The 15,916-nt window shown below is 44.4% G+C and overlaps 2 protein-coding genes across 13 annotated transcripts in view; one reads left to right on the top strand and one right to left on the bottom strand.

Annotated features, from left to right (window-relative positions):
• Ttll5 (tubulin tyrosine ligase like 5) overlaps window positions 1-8,346 on the bottom strand; it is a 225,771-nt gene extending 217,425 nt beyond the window's left edge. For 10 of the 11 annotated variants that reach the window (XM_029484763.1, XM_029484762.1, XM_021178935.2 and 7 more), the window contains exons 1-3: window positions 8,147-8,346; window positions 6,607-6,778; window positions 1,269-1,375 (exon numbers count right to left, since the gene is read on the bottom strand). Coding sequence is in view for 8 of the 11 variants with exons in the window: in XM_029484762.1 (XP_029340622.1) it covers window positions 1,269-1,375; window positions 6,607-6,680 (181 nt within the window). In the remaining 3 variants the exon portion in view is untranslated. Of the gene's footprint in view, window positions 1-1,268; window positions 1,376-6,606; window positions 6,779-7,838; window positions 8,126-8,146 lie in introns of those variants that run through there. The other variant, XM_021178936.2, reaches the window with a different exon arrangement.
• Window positions 8,345-15,916, top strand: part of Erg28 (ergosterol biosynthesis 28 homolog) — a 9,298-nt gene continuing 1,726 nt past the window's right edge. Inside the window, exons 1-3 of one of the 2 annotated variants that reach the window (XM_021178945.2) lie at window positions 8,345-8,762; window positions 11,013-11,169; window positions 13,718-13,808. In XM_021178945.2, the coding sequence (XP_021034604.1) occupies window positions 11,037-11,169; window positions 13,718-13,808 (224 nt within the window). In that variant the 5' untranslated portion in view covers window positions 8,345-8,762; window positions 11,013-11,036. Of the gene's footprint in view, window positions 8,763-11,008; window positions 11,170-13,717; window positions 13,809-15,916 lie in introns of both variants that reach the window. The other variant, XM_021178944.2, reaches the window with a different exon arrangement.

The raw sequence follows: 15,916 nt of genomic DNA, 5'->3' as shown, positions 1-15,916 counted from the left end.
AAAAAAAAAAAAAAAAAAAAAAAAAAAAAAATTCAACTTAGGTTAGGCAATGTGTGCTCAAACACAATCATTAAAGGCATACAAAACAAAAACATAGGTAAGTCAGATCCGAACAACACTAAACAGCACTGCTGAGGAAAAAGTATCTCACAGAAAGCAAAGCCTGCAAAAACATCCTACACAGTGGGGAAAGCAAAGCACACATCTGATAAAGACCGGGCCCTCTCCCCAGAACTCGGGAGGCAGAGGCAGGCGGATTCTGAGTTCGAGGCCAGCCTGGTCTACAGAGTGAGTTCCAGGACAGCCAGGGCTACACAGAGAAACCCTGTCTCGAAAAACCAAAAACAAACAAACAAAAAGATCGGACTCCCTCAGAACTCAATGACCACAAAGCTCTTAATTTGTTAAATGCTCAGAGCCTTGAACAGATATTTTGTCAAAGACATACAAAGAGCAAAATGCACATGGAAAGGTGCCCCAGGTTGTTAGGCAGTAAGCAAAGAAAATCGAAACCTCAATGAGCTACCACTTTCCAGTGTCCAAACAAATTGTCTATCAGCTGATGATGGATGAAAATAAAATGATTATAACCCAGCAAGGATATGTGGGACAACATGAGTGGACAGTAAAAACATGCTACGTAAGAGAAGCCAGACACAAAGGCCTCATACAGTGCACATCCATTAGTGGTTCTCAACTGTCCCAATGCTGCAACTCTTTAATACAGTTCCTCATGTTGTGGTGACCCCCCCCAACCATAAAATTATTTTTGTTGCTATTTCATAACTGTTATTGTGTTACTGTTAATGTAAATATTTTTGGACACAGCTTTTCAAAGGGACCACAACCCACAGGTTGAGAAACGCTGATTTTTATGATATGCAAAATCGGAAAATCTATAGAAACAGAAAGATTAGCAGTCATAAGGCACTGGCAGTATAGAGAAGAGGGAGCGGCTGCCCAAGTGATACAAATGTCCTCAAGCTGGAGCCCGGTGATAAATATGAACGAACCAGACACCAATTGATTGCACACTCTAAAATGGTCAACTCTGGGACATGTTAAGTAAATACGACCTGAAAAATAAACACATACACATCATTTTGAGAAACTCAGGAAACAATTTAAGAAACTATGAATAATATTTGAAGTAACAGCTCAATGCGTGTTCTCATGGCCAAGGCCTCTCTGTCTGTGTCATAGTAACTTGTTCTAGAGTGGTCAGGGTCACGTCCAGATCCCCGTTCTATAGGAGAGGTTACACCTACCTCCAATTACTCGAATATTGTTGTCCTTTGTCAAAATAGCCTCAGCATGGAAAACCAAAACTGGAATTCTCCTGCAGCCTCCTGTCCACATAATACATGGGTGATCCCTGCAGGCATAAAACATGCTTCATTAATTCACAGCTCAAAATCGGAATTAACAGCTGAAGCAGATGACTATGGCTTGTCCCTACCTCATACTTGGCACTAAACAGAGATGTCACTTAACCCTCTTGCCCACACTATCAGCAAGAGGCAGAAGTGTCTCAGTTACTTGTCTAAGGCCATACATAGAGTGTAAGATACAGGAGAGAACCCAAGGACTGCTTTCTCCCGGTACTTCCTTCAGTAAAGTTCTGCAGAGTGAACACTGAGAATTTAAGCTATCCATTCCTTAAATAGAATAGGATCCACATCAAAAGACTTACTCTCTAAAAACTCACATGATCACAAAAGCCAGACCACAGACTGCAGAGCCAGGATCTATCCTCCCAATCCAAATTTACAACTGCACTGTGGCCAGGACACAAGTTTTAGAAACTTGGCAGCCTTGGGACTTGCCTTTAGCCACCAAAGCGTTACAGTGAAGAAAGCAACTACTATATCTAGTTTGTTCTCTAGTAAAATGAATGCGGATGCTTGCTGTTCTTGATGTTGGAAGTAAACAAGAATGTTAGCTTTCTACTGCTATGATACAGCACAACTACTGAAAACAACTTGGAGAAAAAGGTTTTCTTTCAGTTTACATGTCCTGTTAACAGTCCATCATTGAGGGAAACCAAGGCAGAAACTCAAGCAAGGCAGGAACCTGGAGGCAGGAACTAAAGTCCAGCCATGCAGAACACTGCATACTGGCATATCCTCTTAGGCTGCTCAGCCTGCCTTCTTATATAACCTCAGACCACCCCAAGCTGGGCCTGTCTACATCAATCTTAACTGAGAAGATGCCCTACAGACTTGCCTACAAACCAATCTGATAGAGACATTTTCTCAATTGGAATTCCCTCTCCCTAAATGACCTTAGCTTGTGTCAGTAGACACAGGAAAAACAGGCAGAGTCTGGAAAGAAGCCAGAGGTCCTTGTCCATCTGGCACTAGCTCAGACTGGCACCACTGTGCCTTCACATTTACAAACAATAGATTACACTACAGTTAAGAAGGCCCGAAAAAACTCAGCACCACAGTAAACACATCCACAGCTGCGAAGAGCCCTGGTCCTGGCTGCGGAAGACAAATCCCTGATAGAGAACTCTTTCCACTCACAGACAATAAAAAGATAAAAGAAGAAATAAACTATTAAGGTAATTATTAGTAGAGTAACCTAAAAAGTACTTCAGGCAGATGTTAAAATGTCATTAAAAGTTCTCTCACAGAGGTTGATTTCAATTAAAAAAAAAAATGTCATTAAAAGTTTTCTGACAGCCGGGCGTGGTGGCACACACCTTTAATCCCAGCACTTGGGAGGCAGAGGCAGGGGGATTTCTGAGTTCGAGGCCAGACTGGTCTACAAAGTGAGTTCCAGGACAGCCAGGGCTACACAGAGAAACCCTGTCTCGGAAAAAAAAAAAAAAAAAAAAAGTTTTCTGACAGAGATTGATTTCAATAAAAAAATAACATTTTCTCTTTAAGAAAGCAAAACAAATCAGAAAATAGCAACACTTGCAGGTTAGTGGAAAAAATTCAAAATGATTAGGAAACTAAAAATTGGAAGTTTATATCTTCATTTTATACCTGAAACTGGCATATTGTAAGAAAGGTTGCTTTGTTAGGTATGAAGAACAAAGTATTTGGAGATTTGTCTATTTTCATCTTATGTATATGAATGTTTGCCTGCATATATGCACGTGCACCACATGCATGCCTAGTGTCTTCGAAAGCCAGAAGGTGGTGTCAGGCCACCTAGAACTGGAGTTACAGCAAGCTGTAAGCTACTACCTGGACTCTGAGAACTGAACCCAAGTCCTCTGAAAGAGCAGCCAGAGCCCTTAATTGCAGAGCCATCTCTCCAGCTCCAAAACAAAGTATGTGAATGATTCAGACTGAAACAGACCAACTGTGTGGCTGACTTAATGAAATCCTAAGAGTCAGCCAAAGACAGACAGAGAGTGAAGCAGTTCCAAGCCTCCTGCTATACTGCTATACTGTGCCTTCTTCACACTAGCACCATTCTTCTCCCTCCTTTTCTATGAGCTCCTGCAGTAACTGACATAATGATACCTTGTGGAACAGAAATTAAGACTACTAATTTTTTTTTCAGAGACTAAAAAGGCCTTATGTCAAGTTCTTAGATGGAAGTTTCCACAACTACATATAAATTTGTATCTGGGGTAACCAACCAAGATACAGAATAGTTTCGGTATACTTGGTATCTGAAATAATGTTGGGTAAAACAAGGAAAATGGCACGGCCAGCTTCAATTGTCAACAGAATGCACCAGGAAGGAGAAATCTCAAGTTTGGAATTGAAGCCAACAATGGCAGGCTGTGAGGTGTTCCAGGACTATAAGGATTAACGCTTTAATAAGGCCTGGGGATCTGATCAGTTCTAACAGAGGTGGTGGCCACGAAACAACTCAGCTGGGAAAAGCCCTTCTAATTCCTGTAACTTCTAAAATGTAAGCCTACTCCCCTGGACGTAAAAAAAACTGACTTTAAGCTTCCGTCCTGGTTGTTGGTTTTTGTTTTTGTTTTTGTTTTTGTCAACTCGACACAAACCTAAACGTGGCTAGAAAGACAGAAGTACTCCTAAGACAGTGACTGCAACAGACTGGCCTGCAGACATTAGTGAATTAGTGATGGCTCTGGGAGGGCCCAGCCACTGCAGGCATTGCCACTGCAGGCCCTGGGCTGTAGAGGAAAGCAGGCTGAGCTGGTGCATGAGAGATGCACACAGTGAGCAGTGTCCTTCATGGTGTCTGCTTCAGCCCTGCCTCCAGGTTCCTGCTGGGTCCCTGCCCTGACTTCCCTTCATGCTGGACTGGGACCTGGACATGGAAGCTAAAATGAAGTCTTTTTTCCTGGTGTTGCTTTGAGTCTTGATGTTTCACCTCAGGGTCAGAAGCCCTGAGTCAGCTTCCCAGAGTAGAAAGCCAGTGTAAAACAGACCTACCTGTCCATGAGCTGACAAGACAAGAGTAATCGCGAAAAATCCACAGAAGTCTGCAAAAACTCCATGAATTTAGATGAGGGTTGGGAAATCTACTAGATAATTAGCACTTCTCAATTATAAATATAAGCAACAGTCAGTTATATTGTATTATCTGTGTTCATCATCTAAGCCACTACGCAGAGATTAAAAAAATTAAGAAAGAAGGAAAAACAAGAGTAAAAGAACAACCCTGGTTGGCATTAAATACTTTCTAAAATGAGTAAAAGGAAGTAGACTGAAGTAAGATGTCGCATAAAGCAGAGGAACCGGAGAGAATTACCCACCTAATTATCTGAAAACAGTGACCCCAATACACTGTCAAGTCATTATGTGCTGTGAACTAACAAAGATAAGCCTTTCCTGGAAACATAATGCTGTAACTATTTCTCAAATATTGTTAATATAATCCTCTACCTTATACAGACTACCATGAACGCATTCGCTACTAAGAACAATGCCTTACATTTATACCATGCTTTATAACTTTACCAAGTAATTGCATGTGTATTATAGTTTGAACCTAATCACATCCTTTCAAAATAGGCTGGGAGCTACTCGGGTTCTAGAGTGTGTACTCTAAGGGACTGAGAAAAGTGACTTATTCACGCCTAAAATCTCAAGCACTAGGAAGCTGAGGCAGGAGGACTGCTACGCATTTGAGGCCAGCCTGGGTTACTTAGTGAGCTTCAGGTCACCCTGGCCTCCAGATTATATTTATTTGTGTATTTGTGTGTGTGTGTGTGTACATTTATGTAAAGATAATTTTTTTTAAAAAGAAGCTATGAATTTGAGGAGAGGGAGTGGAAGGAGAGGGTGAAAGTGCAGTATACATACATGAGAGCTTAGAGTTATATATAAATAAATTAGATAAGCCTATCAGCTTTTCTCTTCCATATCGAGTAAAATTATGAGAGGTAAAACTCCTCAAAACAGAGAGCTAAATTAGAATCACAATCCATCTCTTCTCTGTAAAGTGAAGATTCTTTGATATTTGTGAGTCTAATAAGGTGGAAATAATATTTTTAAATTAAAATCTCTCAGTCTGCATATTAAATGAGCTACTCTACCATCTCTAGAAGCTACACTTGGCCCTGTCAATCATTTTCTTTATGAGGACCCAACAGTCAATGAATGACCTTGACCCTTAACCTGAAAGAACTTAGAGAGAGCCCTTGTGGTTCAATGAACACGGCACAGGCTACAGAGCTCTAGTATTCTCATAAGAGCATCTTCACAGAGGTTCTGCTGTGTGTGGCCTGCCCTTCATATCATCACCGTTCTACAGCTGTAAATGCTTCAGAGAAAACTCATAGAGTCAAGGTCAGAGCTTCAGAACTTAACGTTTCACCAATCTCTAAAATTTTCAAAATCTCCAATTTTTCAATTACTAGAAGCTATGGTCAAGAGTTAACCTGACACAAGGCTGACAAGATGACTCAGTGGATAAGGTGCTTGTCACCAAACCTGACCCAAGTTCAATTTCCAGGACCCACATGATGGAAGGAGTGAACAGATTCCAGAACGCTGTCCTCTGACTTCCACATCTGACTGCACTCAGTTCACCTATTAGAGCCAGGAGACGGTGCATCAGGTAAATGTACTTGCTTGGAAGCCTGATGCCCCATGTTCAATCCCCCAAAACCCACAACAAAGCCAACTGCAGGGACTAGAAGGATGGCTCAACAGTTATGAGAGCTTCCTGTTCCTGCAGAGGAGCCAGGTTCATTTCCCAGCACTCCATCAAGCTGCCACAAACTCTGTAACTGAAGCTCCAAGGGATTCCATGTACCCTGGCCTCCTCAGGAACCTGCACGCCCATGCTGCACATAAACTCAAGCAAGCGCGTGTAAGTGTTTTAAAATGTGCACACACACACACATGTGATGTGGTGGGAGCATGGCAACAGAAATGAGAGACCCCACCTCAAAAACAAAGCAGAAGGGGGTGGGGAACCAAGTTCACCTGAGTTCCTATCTGAACTTTATAACATCTAAAGCTGATATTGACTCAGAGGCCTAGAAACACAGAGCCCACCCTTCAAATTTCTGAAAAAGGATGGGAAGTGAATAATATGACCTTGACTTCAAACACAGATGGAAGCTAGGGCCAGGCAATACAAAGAAGGAAACCTGGAGGTGAATAAAGGAACCTTCCCCCCCCCCCCCATCTTAAGGACGGGCTGGCTGTCACTCACTCTTGGTTGGCCAGGTCCTCGTCCTCTGAGGACGATGCTGTCTCCTCCAGGTCCCGGGCCATCACAACTGGCATCTCCTTTGGGGTCTGTCATACAGTCAGCACACAGAGGCCTCAGAGACCTTTCTTCCTTGCAGTCTCACTGGATCAAACAATTTGGATGGCACAAACTCCTGTAAGAAAGTCGAAGGACTTCAAAGACAATGCAGTTGCATACTTCAGGATTTTGTGCATGATCTTTGAGATGAAAAGAAATATATTCCTGAGTATTTTCCAGCCTCTAGGAGCTTACCTTCTTCCACAGTGCACCTCACATATCACAAAAATCAAGAATTTTTGTTTGTTTGTTTGTTTTTGAGACAGGGTTTTTCAAGACAAGGTTTCTTTGTGTAGCCCTGGTTGTCCTGGAACTCACTTGTAGACCAGGCTGGCCTAGAACTCAGAGATCTGCCTGCCTCTGCTGGGATTAAAAGAGTGTGACACAAAATTTTTTTCAAACAGATACTGTCTCTGCTGTATCTAAAAAGCTGTTACTGAATTTGAGTTGTTTTATATAATAAAAGAGCAAGCACCAAAAAGGAGAGGCTTTAGGGCACTGATGTGGACAGTTGATAGCCTACGTTTAGAAAATTCTTTGCTAGACAAATCTGACCAGGATCAAAATAAAAATCCAAGGTTCAAAACCCTTGCCAATATTTATACAGACTCTACCACGAGCAAACAGAATAAGCTGTTACGTTTCTAGGAAAACCAAACCACCCGAACTATTAATAAAAGGGTGGTGAAAATATTTCTCCTCAGCAGGGATCACATAAATAGCCGGGGAAAGGGGAAGTCAAATACTCTATAATTATTGGTACTTTTTTTTTTAATCACACATTTTAATCCGGATATCAAGTAGACACATAAAATTAGGAAATCTCCAATTCCCCTGCTTCTAACTTCGCTTTCCATAGAGAAAGTTTCATGTTCGTTGTAGAGAAAATAGAAACGTTTAGGAAAAACGCTTAACCATAATGTCACTACTCAAAGATAATCAATTCGTGGCAATTTTCCAAGCTTTTGCTGGTCTGTGCATTTACTTATACAATAAGACTCTCAAAAACAAAGCAACTGCAGCAAGCAGCAACAGTGACTAACCCCGACCATACACATCTTCAGCAGAAATGAGTAATACCAAACAACCTCAATGATTCTTTTCGGGTGATTCCTAAAGGAACTTATCGACCTTACCCAAAAATGCTTGAGAGTCTATTAAGTTAAAACCTTCAGGGATGCCCGCCTTTCCTCGGCTCCCAGAAGAGTAGAATGAGATCGATGCTCAGGAAGTCCTTGCCCCTACAGGGACCAGCCGCCAGCTCCAACCCAGCACACCCCAACCCCAGGCAGCTCCGCAGGCAAGGACGCGGCGACTCTGCCGCAGCGCTTCTGCCCAGCACGCCCGGAAGCCAACAGCTGCTCTGGAGCTCGAAGGGAAGCGCGGCGGCGCCCGCCTAACCCTGGAGCGCACCTCCCCGGAGCGCGCCGGCGCAGGCGTTTACCTGTCTCATCTTCTCACGGCTCGGGGCCGGCAGGCGGGGACCACGCTCTGCTTCACCTCCCTCCTCCTTCCCCAGCCCGAATCAACGCAGCCGCCGAAGGCTGCTTCCCCCGTTACTACAACAACCAACAAGCAACCGCCCGCTAAAAGCCACTGCGCAGGCGCCCGCCAGCGGCGCGAACAACGCTCGGCTGCGGGCGCTGACGGATGGCGTCACCACGGCGCGCTCAAGCGCCAGAGCCAACCCAGGCTGTCACCAGAAGGTTTCTTGGCTCCTTTTTCTCTCTGCGTTTTCCCCACCCCTAAAAGACTGACTCAAAACTCAGAGTTCCGCCACGCTCGACAGAAGGGTTTACCGCGTGAGCGGCGTAGCAGGAAGAGGCTCAGGCGGCAGCAACTGCTGATTGGCAGCAAAGGAGTTCACTCCCTATCGCCTGCTCGAACTGAGCCAGCGTAGCCAATCAGAACGAGGACTGACAAAAACGACCCAATCCTGGAGCTGGGCTGAGGGAGGGGGCGGGAACAAGTGGCCCAGGTGGACTTGGGACCAGAGCCGGCCTGGGGGGAGCTGGTTTGCGGATGCTGCTGATACTGCTGCAGTAGTACTGGATCGTCAGGTAGGAGAATTTGGAGTGGGATGTAGCACCCAAGTAAAACTATCTGCAAAATTTAGGAAAGTGGGGGTTGCCTGGAAAGCAACCGGAGGTGGTGGTGGAGGAGTCTAGAAACGATGTCCAAGGGGAGGTGCTAGGAAAATGGAGATTTTGTCAATTCTGGGGATGAATGAGTGAACGGGCAGTCGTTATGAACCTAGCTCTGCAACGAGCTTCCACTTTTCCTCATGTAATTATCGGGTAACCCTCGAGATAGATGCTTATATCCCCATTTTACGGATGAGAAAACCGAGTCTCTAGAGTCTCACTGGCTTGTCTGAACCCCCCAGATATGAGTGGTGGAGCTAGTATAGGAATCTGCCTCTATTGATTGTTAATTAGTATCGTATCCATGCTGAACTGGTCAAGGGTGAAAACCCCACCTCTCTCTCCACCTCATAACTCCAGGGGAATGGGTTTAAGGAATTGGTAGAGTCATACAGAAATGCTCTGGTGTGTTTTCATCAGCTCTGGGATTTCTAAGATCTATGAAATAAATGGAGGGTGTAAGTTCTACGTTCTACTGAAAGTGAGTGTGTGCTGGGGGGTGGGCTGGGGGGATTTTTAAATAACCCAAGCTGGTGTTGAGAGGAGAAAGTAAAAAGAAGTAGATCTTGGCATATGCTGTGTCTGTGAAGATCAACACACCCCAGCATCTCTAGACTGGGACTGTCCCAGTTTGAGACCTCTTTCCTCTGGGTCCACCCTTTCTCTCCTGGAGCCCTTTCTAGTTGGTTTTTCATCGTCACTTCAATTGATGTCTATATGCACTGGGTGGTAGGGAATCATACTGAAACATTACCACAGTGGTAAGGGAAGCCTGATAGATTCTTACAGCTTTCAGGCCAAAGCAGTTAGCCTAACAACAGGTAAATGAAGGGCCAATATGATGGTGGCTATGACAAACTGTCTCTGTGGGATCCCTTTAGAGCCTATGGAAATCACTACTCATCGAGGCTTGAGCTAAACAAAAAGTACGGAACTAGCTCTCTCTCCTACCAGCTTCCTCCAAAAAGGGGAACTTTGCTGCACCTGGCCACACCCACCTTTAATCCCAGCACTCAGGAGGAAGAGGCAGATGGATCTCTGTGAGTTCCAGGCCATCCTGGTCTATGTAGAGTTCCAGACTAGCCACATAGTAAGACCCTGTCTCTAAATAAGTAAATATTTTTTAAAAGATGAGAACTTTATCAAAACATTCTATGAGGGAGTATTGCAACAGAGTTCACAGACCCTGGCACTCAGCCACATATTAGCTATGTTACCTAAGCAAATCACTTAGCTCTTGGTTCTGATCCCCATCTGTAAAGTGGAAATACTAATAGTGCCTGCCTATCCTGATGTAGGGAGTGAGTGAAATAAGATGGTATATACTTGGGGCACATATAAGTGTAGGACACAAGTGTTCCATAACTATAGCTAATGTACTTTTCTTGGAACCCAACATCAATCTATGACAGGTCTTTTCCAGGTCTTTTCCAAGTCTTTTCGATTGCTTTGGCTTATGAAACATGATGTGTCTGGGAGCCATGCAGAGGGGAACTAAGAATACTAGTCAGGCAGTTACACTATGGTTTCCAGTCAAGTGTATGATGCAACTTCTGTGCGTTTGGAAGGATGTGTCCAGGTATCTGAGTAGATTTTGAATCACCCTTCAGCTATTTGTATTGCAAAGGAATGGCATGAAGAGATGAAGGCGTAATACTGATTCCAGGCAAGTGGAGGGAATTCTGACTTACAGCAATACTGTGCTTTGGAGGACTATTTGAACTAAGGTAAATGTGGTGCCACTTGCTGCAAGGTGTACTGGTCATTCACCCTCATTAGAGTGACCGAGCATTGGCTGGAACACAAGCTTGCCCAGAAATCCATTTGATTACTTATAGAAATGTCCGTACCCCCATTTCTTCTGTCCTTCTCGCTATGTCTTTTGTGCTAGATTTGGCGTTCCACCCACTGCATTTTTTTTTTTTTTAAACCTCCGTGACACAGATCAGCATACCTCCGTTTAGGGTAAATATTCCTAGGTATTTTGTGAAATAAAAGTGGTGTAGCAAGAAATAGGGTGGGGCGGAACGACTAGCAGAGGTATGTGTGAAGCGCTCCACCAACATCACTCAGGACAGCCCTGGTGAGTGGGACACAGGTTAGGTGAGAAAGCTTGTGACTGATGTGGAAGTAACTTCCAGCATGCCTTCTTTGTTCCCAAGGCAGAGCGCCCTCTCTTTGAGGGGAGTCATGAGCCGCTTCCTGAATGTGCTACGAAGCTGGCTGGTTATGGTGTCCATCATAGCCATGGGAAACACACTCCAGAGCTTCCGAGACCACACTTTTCTCTACGAGAAGCTCTACACTGGCAAGCCAAACCTTGGTAAGAAGTCAAAACTGTATGGGCATCAGAGCACATGCCTATAATCTCAGCACACAGGAGGATAGGGCAAGAAGGTTGAGAGTTCAAAGCCAGACTGAGCAACTTGGTGAGCTCCTATGTCTAAAACTGAACTAATTAAACTAATGAAAATAAAAGAATGTAAAGAAGTATATTTTCTGTAGCACTGACCTAGCTGCTGATTCCAAAGTCAGCCATATATCTGACCACCCCAGGCTCCTTATTAAGTCTGGCTAGGAATCCAGTTCCAGAAATATCCAGGTGGTACTGGTGCCTAATGCAGTCTTGGTAGCCACTTGTACAGCAGTTCTCAACCTGTGGGCCATAACCCTTTGGTAGTCAAACAACCCTTTCACAGGGGTTGAATATCAGATATCCTGCATATTAAGAGATTTACATTATGATTTTTAGTTGTAGAAGTAGCAATGAAATAATTCTGTGGTTGAGGGTCAGCACAGCATGAGGAACTGTATTAAAGGGTCGCAGCTTTAGGAAGGTTGAGAGCCACTGCAGTAGAATACTAGAACATGCAGGAAGCACTTGGCCCTTTTTCCCCAGGCTTCTCTGGATACCTCTCCATTCATTTGCCTGCCGGACAATTTGTGTGTTAAGAAGCTCCCAGGAGGGCAAGCAAAGAAATAGGATGACATGTTGATTCTAAAAAGCCACAAAGAGAAAGGCTAGAAGCCTTTTGCCGTAGCTCAGTGTCCTCATTAGGAGTCAGAGTGTGGCACACGAGGTTCTAGTCTATGTAACAGGTAGACAGTCACGCATCCAAGGTCTTCCCAAACTGAGGTGTGGCCCCTGAGTGGATCCCCAGATCCCTCCAAGTTCCTCTCTCAAAGCCACACATCCAACTCACAGGGGCCTCTCCCAACTTCTCAGACTCTCACCACATGTCTGTGTCTGTCTGATGCAGCGATACTTTCACCCCGTTGACGGGGGTACCTGGAGCTACATCACTGATTGACAGCAGCTGACAGCTCTTGTCACATATATAGCTAACCCAGATCCAGGCTCTGACCTACTCTTTTCTATGCAACATCTAGATAGAAAGAAAATTAAGTAGGCTGAGCCTTATTTTGAACAAAATTGAAATATAATGGGAGTTAAGAACCTGGAGAACTGAAGGTTATTTTTTCTTTCACTCTTAGTTGCTGCTCACAGGTAGTCATGGAAGCTGTGTAGATGGATGGAGCCGGGCTCTAGAGAAAGTAAACATGTAAACTTTCCCTTGACCTTAGTCTGGTTTTAAGTATCTCACACTAGACAGATTTCTTCAGTCTTTTCATTAGAAAAGCCATCAACTTGGTTTCTAAAGAGTATATCCCCCTCCGGGCAGTGGTGGCACATGCCTTTAATCCCAGCACTTGGGAGGCAGNGGCAGGNNGATTTCTGAGTTCAAGGCCAGCCTGGTCTACAGAGTGAGTTCCAGGACAGTCAGGGCTACACAGAGAAACCCTGTCTCGAAAAACCAAAAAAAAAAAAAAAAAAAAAAAAAAAAAAAAAAGAAAGAAAGAAAGAAAGAAAGAAAGAAAGAAAGAAAAAAAAAGGAGTATATTCCCAAATGGCTGACATTCTAATATATTCTCATTGCCACCTAAAAGTTCAAGGTGTGAATTTAGTAGAGCTGTCTGTGTTTCCAAAGACTAAAGAATTTTTAAAGTCCAAGAGAACTTGTCCATTGATTGTGCACACACACACACACAGATGCTAAGAATCAAACCCTGCACATCTTATCTTGTATGCTAAGTAGGTGCTTTACAACTGAACTATTTCTAGGCTGTTTTTATTCTGCAAGAGACATCTCAGCCAAAGAACTAGCTATGCTTTTAGTGCTTGAACGTTTGTAATCCACAAGGTACTTCAGTTCATTGGCTATACACTTAGGTCACCCATACAGGGTGCTTCTAAAAATTACTCGTGTCAGAACTCACTTCTGGAGAGTACCATGTACTGGTCAGGTGTCCAGACCCTGGTAATTGTATAAAGCTCCCTCGGGTGATACAGAAAGCAGTCAGGGTCAAGAGCCACTGTTACGGTGAATTGACTCAAATTTTCAGAACAAGATATTTAACACAACAGTATCCCAACGAAACCACCAAGAACAGGTGGTCCCAGCAAACCCCAGAGAACAGTGCCTGTTTCCACTTCCATGTATACAAGAAGCCATCCTAGCTTGAATTCTGTCCCAATAGAGCAGATATTAGGCCTCTTAAAACCATGTCTTGAAGACATCTCCATTGGTGCTGGTATCTGGTCTCTCCTAGCATTCTTCAAAGACTACTGGTTCTGCTAGGCGTCTTGTATGTTCCTACGCAGCTCTGCTGCATTCCCTTCCAACTATAGACATCTGAAGAGGACTGAGCAGCACTCAGAATTCCTTCCATTCCCGGGGGGGGGGGGGGGGGGCACACGGAGAGGTCAGGCTCCGCTGCCTTCCAGGCATCACCAGGAAAGCAGACTAGCATAGGACAAGGCTCACCTCAGCCCTCCTTCTCACCGCTCTTGCTTCTTTTTAACTGCACAGTGAATGGCCTCCAAGCCCGGACCTTTGGGATCTGGACGCTGCTCTCATCAGTGATTCGCTGCCTCTGTGCCATTGACATCCACAACAAAACGTACGTCGTGTGTTGGCAGTGAGGCTCCGCCCATGTGCCCGGCTGCTGTTGGTACCTGTTGAGTCACTTTACTGCATTAGCATAGCGCAGAGAAAATGAGAGTCCTTTCAGGCCTGAAATACATACAGGCCTAACAGGCCATAGCAATAGCACGGCACTGTCCGTGATTAGAGCACACCTTTCCCCTATGAAGAACTAGAGTGCCTGCTCAGTTCAGCTTCAGGGTTTGGTTTGGTATCCTTTAGAAGGACCTTGAGCATAGCTGACAAATGCTCAGGCGCCCAGCTGCACTCCTAGTCCTGTAAACACCTTCTGCACATTCCTCCTTAATCAGAAATCCACGGAAAGAAAGAAAACTAACACTCTCTCCCCACACTCCCTCTGTGTGTCTGTGTCTGTGTGTGTCTGCCTGCACATTCCTCCTTAATCAGAAATCCATGAAAAAAAAGAAAACGCTCTCTCGAGTGTGTGTGTGTGTGTGTGTGTGTGTGTGTGTGTGTGTGCTTTCTCTCCCCTGTCCTCCCCGTCCTTTCCCATAGCAACTCCCCTGGCCTCAGTCCTTGGGGCCAGCAAACTTGACTAAGAGCAGCTTAACAGCTTTACAATAAGCCTGCATTTAAAAATACACACACACACACACACACACACACACACACAGAGGAATGAGACATCTTGTCCAGATGGTGCCATACCCAGTTCTGGCTGCTAGAGGGGGCTCAAGGTTTCTTGCCTGCAGTAACCACCCCTGGCTTGGAATAAACAGTCATTGGTCAGTTCGCTGGGTGAAGCTGTCAAACGGTGACCTCACGCTGAAATCTTTTTATCTTGTCCCTCCCTGCAGCATCTGGGGAAGAGAGGAAACAATATTTATGGCTCCTCTCTGATTTTGACAGGAGCTTTCACCTATGTTTCACCTCTTAGCAACCCCTTAGGGGAAAAGGGGTAGTGATTTTCATTACTGATTTTGCAGTCTAAATATTTTTAAAAATCCAATTAATTTAAGTAGAAGGAGCCTGACTCAAGAGGGATTTGAAGCAAGACTATTAGCCCTTTGATCTCTCCATCTTTATTTTTAATTTTTTTTTTTTTACCTTGAAACTAAATTACATGTCCTAGATAGGACACATATTTTTAGAAGCAGGGTGGCTTAGTGGAAGCTGCCTGGGGTCAGGAAGACAGAGTCTGCTCGCCATGGTGTTGGTAATCAGGTTTATTTCCTTACTCTGCATCTGTAAAATGAGGATAGCTAGCTATTCTACCTCTCAGGGTGAATGAAAGTCTGGAGGCTCAGATAATCATTTTGAGGACCTTTTACCACTAGGATGAATTGCTGACAGGTACTGGGGATGTGGCCTTTGTTTGATGTGTGTTCCAGTGAACAGACAAGTTATCCCCTCACCTTTTCCGCCCATTCGGTGTTCCGTCTTCTGACCCAGAGCAGCAGCAAATGCTGACGTGCCGTTTCCAGTCCTCTCTGGCTTAGGACTTTGATCCACAGACCTCTGACATACTTCCTCAGCTTATCAGCCCATAGCTGGAAATTCAGAATCACCTTGTGTTCACATACACACCAACATCACACACCACATACCATCACACACCACACCAACATCCTACACCACACACACACCATCATGTACCAGCATGATAAAAACCAAATTTAAGATACTGGTTCTTTTAGAAAAGGGGAAGCGGGAGAGAAGACAGTCAGGGCAGGATACAGCATGAATGTTTTCAATTTTTAGTTCTTTAATATAAAGTGTCCATTTGAGGGATCTAGCTCAGAGGCAAGTGCTTTCCTGGTATTCGTGAGGCCAGGATTTGATCCCCCAAAACCAGAAAAAAAGGAATCTAAACCAAATGTACAAGTGTTAGAACCAAGAGGGCCCAGTCCGTACCGCTGTGCTTCCTACAGTTCACTAGCTTCTCGGGAGTGTGTCCTAATTTTTTTTTCATAGTTTACAAAAAAAGGAAAAAAAAAAGCAAGGCGTGGTGGTGCACACCTTTACTTTAATCCCAGCAGTGGCAGGCAATTTCTGAGTTCGAGGCCAGCCTGGTCTACAAAGTGAGTTCCAGGACAGCCAGGGCTACACAGAGAAACCCTGTCT

Source organism: Mus caroli, chromosome 12, assembly GCF_900094665.2.
Source record: "Mus caroli chromosome 12, CAROLI_EIJ_v1.1, whole genome shotgun sequence".
Classification (NCBI taxonomy): domain Eukaryota; kingdom Metazoa; phylum Chordata; class Mammalia; order Rodentia; family Muridae; genus Mus; species Mus caroli.
Note: the sequence above shows the minus strand (reverse complement) of the source record. Positions and strands in the feature narration are given on the sequence as shown.